Source organism: Phyllobates terribilis, unplaced genomic scaffold (genome assembly GCF_046119375.1).
Source record: "Phyllobates terribilis strain yellow unplaced genomic scaffold, ASM4611937v1 Scaffold_83__1_contigs__length_6671269, whole genome shotgun sequence".
NCBI classification, from domain to species: domain Eukaryota; kingdom Metazoa; phylum Chordata; class Amphibia; order Anura; family Dendrobatidae; genus Phyllobates; species Phyllobates terribilis.
Window position 1 is genome coordinate 4,571,156 of NW_027362843.1, and position 7,103 is coordinate 4,578,258.

At 39.1% G+C, this 7,103-nt stretch overlaps 1 protein-coding gene across 1 annotated transcript; it reads right to left on the bottom strand.

Moving 5' to 3' along the window:
- Positions 1-420: 420 nt before the first annotated feature.
- On the bottom strand, positions 421-6,623 carry LOC141197287 (uncharacterized). The gene is made up of 2 exons (XM_073662675.1): positions 6,107-6,623; positions 421-2,144 (listed from the first exon to the last, which is right to left on the bottom strand). The coding sequence occupies exon 2, from the start codon at positions 1,988-1,990 to the stop codon at positions 731-733; it is 1,260 nt and encodes a 419-aa protein (XP_073518776.1). The 5' UTR covers positions 1,991-2,144; positions 6,107-6,623; the 3' UTR covers positions 421-730.
- Positions 6,624-7,103: the final 480 nt, after the last annotated feature.

Sequence of the window (7,103 nt, forward strand, 5' to 3'; positions counted from 1 at the left end):
TTTATCCTATGCTTTATTAAATTGAATTTATGTTGTTTTATCCTATGCTTTATTAAATTGTATTTATGTTGTTTTATCCTATGCTTTATTATATTGTATTTAATTTGTTTTATCCTATGCTTTATTAAATTGTATTCATGTAGTTTTAGCCTATGCTTTATTAAATTGTATTTATGTTGTTTTATCCTATTGTTAGGATCATTCAGCCATGGAGGGTCCTTGTTGGAGTCGGGGTATCCCCGTAACAAGAAATACACAGACACGTAGTGTATAATCAAGTACTGGGAAGCCCCTGAGCGCGCCTGCCTCTATTGGAGCTGTCCCTTTTATTTATACTAATAATCTTAGTTTGTTGTCATACATGCGCAGTAAAATGCCTTTGTTCTACAAGCAGCGAAATAATGATTCATTACAGTGGAATGTTAATAAGAAAGTTTCATAAAAAGTGTTAATTCATAGCAGTAGAAGGTTACTGAGACAGCTAAAAACAGGTTACAATCTAGTTTCCGGGCGTCAGTCCAAATGTCCAGATAAGGAAAGAATTACTTCATCTGTGTCTTACATCGTATTCTTGCGTGAAGCATCACTCCCATCATCCTCTCAGTCCCCCCTTTGATTCTTCCTTATGGACTTTTGGTAGAAAACCTGGTCCGGGAGTTCTTTTCTTTCATATTCTTGAGTCCGTGTTACAAAGCTTATTTATGCATATTAAAATAATTTTTAATCCTATTTAAAACACTACATATATGACTACTATAATTAGCACAATCTGTAATATACCTTGCAGAATTCCAGCCACCCAACCTCCAATACCCTTAAACCAGTTCTTTGGGTTGAGAAAGGAGAAGGTGTCTGACCACCAGCTATCTTTATTTTGGTCATTGTGTCTGTCATATTCATCCCACATCTGCATCAACATTGGATACACAAAGAAAGTGCTGAATATTTTATTAGGAATTCCCATTTGGACCACATGTGGCCTACCTGAATGTCTAGGCGAGTTGTCGGCTGCTCTTTTGTATAGTGTGTGTTTAGGTACTGCTTGCATATCTACCTGCTGATTCTGAACTATAAATGTGGCCGGTGTTAAGCGTCCTAGAGTACATGTACCTTTTATTCCTACTGGGAGCCATTTGTATGCTCCATTTCCACAAATCCAGAAGGTTCCTTCAGGCAGATCCCATATTGCAGAGTGTTGGAGCACCAACCTATGTACCAAATCTAAAAATTTAGATACATTCTGAAGTATACACCAAGGGGGTTTTTGACCTAATGGACTACAGTATCCTGCATCTGGATTTTCACAAGTCGGTGTACCTGGGTCATATGCACTTGACTCATTACATAATATATTACCTGGTATTTTTGAACATGTATCATTGTTTCCATCGGGGAATAATTGTGAATATTTCCAACCATTATTGTGTATGTATTTTTCTACTATATCAGGTTTAAAAGGTTGAGAAGAAGATATTGTGCTACTAAAACTGAGTTGTATATTTTCTGTAGGAATTAACCCTAAGTCTGTTAGTCCCGTCTTATTTCTAGGAACCCATACACCTCCTTTAAACGCTAAATATTGTAAGTTGTCTATTTTTCCGGTCATATTACCTTGCCACCAGGGAAATCCCACCCACCCCACAACTGGGATGGCAACAGTAGTGTTCCATAATCTAGAATTAACGGTTTGGTTATTTGCTAATTTGTCTGAGCAATTAGTCCATGTAAACACTTCCTCAGGGGTCATGGGTACGGCCAGGAAGGGTATGCTCGTGGCTGATATCGGAGAATGCGTACAAATCCAACAGTCTGCTATTTTCTGTCCGCCATCGAGCAGCCCGTTTACCAATGTCTCATGATGTTTTATAAATTTATTATCTGTAGGTTTTGGGGAACTTAGTTTATCCCACAGGTCTCCCTGATCTATCGTTATAGCTAACACAAGTACAATCACCACTATTTCTTTTTGCAATGGCTTGCATGTACCCATGCTGATTTTCCTTCCAATTTTACTGCAGTTGGAGTTGTCAATAACACCTGATATGGACCCTCAAATCTGGGTTCTAGCGTTCTTCTGTTATGTCTTTTTACGTAGACTTCGTCTCCTGGTTGCAGCTTGTGCGTTCCCTCAATGGAATCTGGATCTGGAATGGAAGAGAACACTAAAGAGTGTATTTTAGACACATGCTTACATAAATTTTGTACATAAGCAGTTAAGCTTTCAGTTTCTAACATTAAAGTCTGTGGGAAATACAATCCTGTATTGGCAACTCTACCAAACAATATTTCATGGGGGGTGAGTTTGCTCTTTCCCTGGGGGGTGTTCCTGACTGAATACAATGCTATTGGGAGACACTCAGTCCATGGTTTCTGTGTTTCTGCCATGGCTTTCTGTATTTTTAACTTAAGTGTTCCATTCATTCTCTCAACCTTACCAGAACTCTGTGGGTGGTAAGGGGTGTGTAGTTCACTTTTTATACACAACATTTTCATTACATTCTGAAAGATCTCTCCAGTAAAATGTGTACCTCTATCTGACTCGATCACTTCTGGGATACCATAACGGGGTACCAGTTCATGTGCTATTTTTACTGCAGTGACTTTAGCCGTGGCTGTATGAACTGGATAAGCCTCTGGCCACCCCGAAAACATGTCCACACATACCAGTACATACTCATAGTGTCCATGCTTAGGCATCTGGATGTAATCGATCTGAAGTCTCTGGAACGGATATAGTGGTCTTACATGGTGCTTCTGGGGGGTCTTAACAGTCTGTCCTGGATTGTGGGCTAAACAGATTTCACAAGAACCACATTTTGCTCGAGCTACCTGGCCGAACCCTGGGGCTAACCACTTCTGTCTGACCCTCTGTATCATACCGTTTGCAGACACATGTGTAGGTCCGTGGGCTTCACTGACCACAACAGGGTACCATGCTCGGGGGAGACAAAGCTCATCTCCTTTTTTCCATAGTCCTTCTTTTTCTTCTGCCCCCTGTTTCTGCCACTCTTCTTTTTCTTCTCTACTCACCTGCTGGTGGGCTTCTTTGAGCCGTGTAATTAAGTCAAATTCTGATACTGCACTAATAGTGTGGTCAGTTGTCAGAGGTTTTACTGCAGCTCGCTTAGCAGCCTTGTCGGCTCGGTCATTACCCCTAGCTATCTCGGTGTCGAGTCTTACATGTGCAGGTACTTTTATTACTGCTACTTGTTTGGTTAAGGCAGCTGATTCTAGGATTTGTCTAATCATTTGTCCATGTTTTACTGGTTGACCTGAAGCTGTCATATAACCTCTAGCTCTCCATATACATCCAAAATCATGTACAATACCATATGCATATCAGTAAAAATATTAGCGTTTTTTTCTTTTGCTAACTGTAATGCTCGTATTAGAGCTAATAGTTCAGCTTCCTGGGCTGAACAGCTGGCCTGCATTGGCTCAGCTTCAATAACATCATGATCTGATACAATGGCATAACCTGTGTGAAAGTTACCAGTTTCATCTGCATGCCTGCTACCATCTATATACATATGTAGGTCTGGATTGTCAAGAGGGGTGTCCTGTACATTAGGTAGCCCTTGTGTTTCTTGTTCTATACACTGTAAGCAATCATGTATTATATTGTCTTGTTCGTGGTATTGTAAAAAATTTTCATCTTCGTCTTCCTGACCTCCTTCCACTCCCCCCTTTGTCTCTAGTGGTAACAGAGTGGCTAAATTTAGAGACAATATGCGGCGAAAAGTGAGGTTTGGTGGCATTAGTAAGGAGCATTGTAATCTAAGATGTCTAGCCATTGAAATGTGTTTTGGCAATACCTGATTCAGTATGCCATGTACATCATGTGTAGTTTGTACTATTAAGGCATGGTCTAGTACTATTTCTGAGGCTTTTTCTACCAAAAGAGAGACAGCTGCTACTACTCTGACACATGATGGTGCAGCTTTGGTAACATTATCTAATTGAGCAGAATAGTATGCGACAGGTCTTTGTTTATTTTCATGTTTCTGTGTTAGTACTCCTGTAGCATGATTAGACATTTCCGCAGCCATTAATTGGAATGGTTTGGCGTAGTCTGGGATTCCCAAGGCCGGGGCTGACATGAGACCTTTCTTGAGGTCTTGAAAGGCTATGAGCGCTGATTCAGTTAACTGGAAAGGTTCGATTTTTAAACAATCATATAGAGGTTGCATAAGCTGACTAGCATGTATAACCCATTGTCTGCAGTGTGATACTATTCCCAAAAATGCTCTTAATGTTTTGTAGTTCTTGGGAGGAACAAGATCTCTAATGATTTTTAGTCTGTCGGCGGTGAGGTGCCGAATACCTTGTGAAATGCAGTGTCCTACAAATACTACCGTAGTCATACAAAGTTGTACTTTTTTCTTGTTAACTTTACAGCCCATGTCTGCTAGAAATATTAACAACCTTATTGTGTTGCTGTTTGCGGACTCTTGAGCAGGGGCACATAACAATAGGTCATCAACATATTGAAGAATTACAACCTCATCCGTAGGTTTGAAATTTTGAAGAACTGATCTCATAGCTTCTGAGTACAAGGTAGGTGAATGTATCATACCCTGTGGTAATCTTGTCCATGCTAATTGTCTATTCTTAAATGTAAATGCAAACAGTTTGTAACAGTCTGGGTGTAATGGTACTGAAAAAAATGCATTTGATAAGTCTATGACAGAAAATACTCGTGCTGTTGCTGGGATCTGTGATAGCAACGTGTGTGGATTTGGCACAACAGGAGTAATAGGTTCCAAAATTTTATTTATCTCTCTTAAATCATGTACCATCCGGTACCTAGCAGCTGACCCCTCAGTAGATTTCTTTTTTACGGGGTACAACGGTGTATTGGCTGGTGACTTTACTTCTATCAGTACTCCAGTTTTTAGATAATCTTTTATCTGTTCTCCTATGGCGTGTTCTTGTTGGGCACTAATAGGATACTGTCTCAATTGGGGTAGTGTCACACCTGGAACAGGAGTGACTTTTACAGGAGCTATTGGCATTAGTCCTACATCGGTGTCATGTTGTGCCCATAATTTTTCTGGTACCTCAGAAAGATCTAAAATAATTTGGGTAGGGGCAGGATCTTTCTCATCCTCTAAGGCTTGGACTTTTACAATGTTTTCTAGAGACTCTTGGTCATCAGGCACCAAAATTTGGACTCTACCATCCTTTGTCTCTTACCACTCCTGCTTTTCTAGCCCGAATGTCCTCCCATAGTTTCCTGTTAAACCTGTCATGCCTTGCTACCTGAAAAGTTTTGCAAACTTTCCCTAAATTCTTAGTTGCTTCTACACCACACCTTTCTTTCACGATTGTATAGACATCTTGTTCATCATTTGTGGTCTTAGTCTGTTTGTTGCCCATTTTTCCTGACTATTCTTACCTTAGGAGGCTTTTTGGGTTAGATAAAATATATTCTATATTTTACCTTTCCTCGTTACCTATTCTGTCCTAAGGAGCCAGTATCTTGTTGCCCATTTTTCCTGACTATTCCTACCTTAGGAGGCTTTTTGGGTTAGATAAAATATATTCTATATTTTACCTTTCCTCGTTACCTATTCTGTCCTAAGGAGCCAGTATCTGAAACGGTTTCTCTGGACCGTTTTGTCTGAAGTGTAGAGTAATTCTAACACACATATATATGGCAACAAGGGCAAGACCAACAATACATAAAATGAACCATACAGTCTCCATTATATATCGTGTCCCTGGAGTATTATCATTACTTCCATGGGCTCATTCTGTCAATCTCTTATCCGTCAAAAAGGAGGACAAAGGTTCGGGAGTTAAGCGTGAGCGAAGGTTTCCCCGAAAGGACACAACCTTATGACTCAGTTAGGCAATCTCCGTAATACTTATGTCATCTACCTTAGTGCGGCTTATGAGGCTATTCCCGACATCCACATCTCTTTCATACCATCCGTTTCATAACCTTCTCTGACCTCTCCTTCGGCAGATCCTACAGTATATACATGAATGACCCGAGCTATAGGTATCCTTCTCTACTAGTTCCTCAATCCCAACACAAGATATGCATGAAATTTACGGACTATCGCAGAGCAGATGTAAGAGAACTAACAGTGTCTCTTACCTGGCCAGGTTTGTCATCTGCTGTTCCGATGTCCCAATCTCAGCGGTTACTCGTGCCGGTCGATGAACTTGAAGGAATACGCAGACCTCGGGTCCCTGTTTCGGGCGCCAGGAAATGTTAGGATCATTCAGCCATGGAGGGTCCTTGTTGGAGTCGGGGTATCCCCGTAACAAGAAATACACAGACACGTAGTGTATAATCAAGTACTGGGAAGCCCCTGAGCGCGCCTGCCTCTATTGGAGCTGTCCCTTTTATTTATACTAATAATCTTAGTTTGTTGTCATACATGCGCAGTAAAATGCCTTTGTTCTACAAGCAGCGAAATAATGATTCATTACAGTGGAATGTTAATAAGAAAGTTTCATAAAAAGTGTTAATTCATAGCAGTAGAAGGTTACTGAGACAGCTAAAAACAGGTTACAATCTAGTTTCCGGGCGTCAGTCCAAATGTCCAGATAAGGAAAGAATTACTTCATCTGTGTCTTACATCGTAATCTTGCGTGAAGCATCACTCCCATCATCCTCTCACTATGCTTTATTAAATTGTATTTATGTTGTTTATCCTATGTTTCATTAAATTGTATTTATGTTGTTTTATCCTCTGCTTTATTAAATTGTATTTATGTTGTTTTGTCCTATGCTTTATTAAATTGTATTTATGTTGTTTTATCCTATGCTTTATTAAATTGTATTTCTGTGGTTTTATCCTATGCTTTATTAAATTGTATTTATGTTGTTTTATCCTATGCTTTATTAAATTGTATTTATGTTGTTTTATCCTATGCTTTATTAAATTTTTATTTATGGTGTTTTATCCTATGCTTTATTAAATTGTATTTATGTTGTTTTATCCTATGCTTTATTAAATTGTATTTATGTTGTTTTAACCTATGCTTTATTAAATTGTATTTATGTTGTTTTATCCTATGCTTTATTAAATTGTATTTATGTTATTTTGACCTATGCTTTACTAAATTGTATTTATGTTGTTTTATCC

Excerpts from the sequence above, each read along its gene's own strand:
- LOC141197287 (XM_073662675.1), bottom strand. The coding sequence starts at position 1,990 with ATGGGTACATGCAAGCCATTGCAAAAAGAAATAGTGGTGATTGTACTT.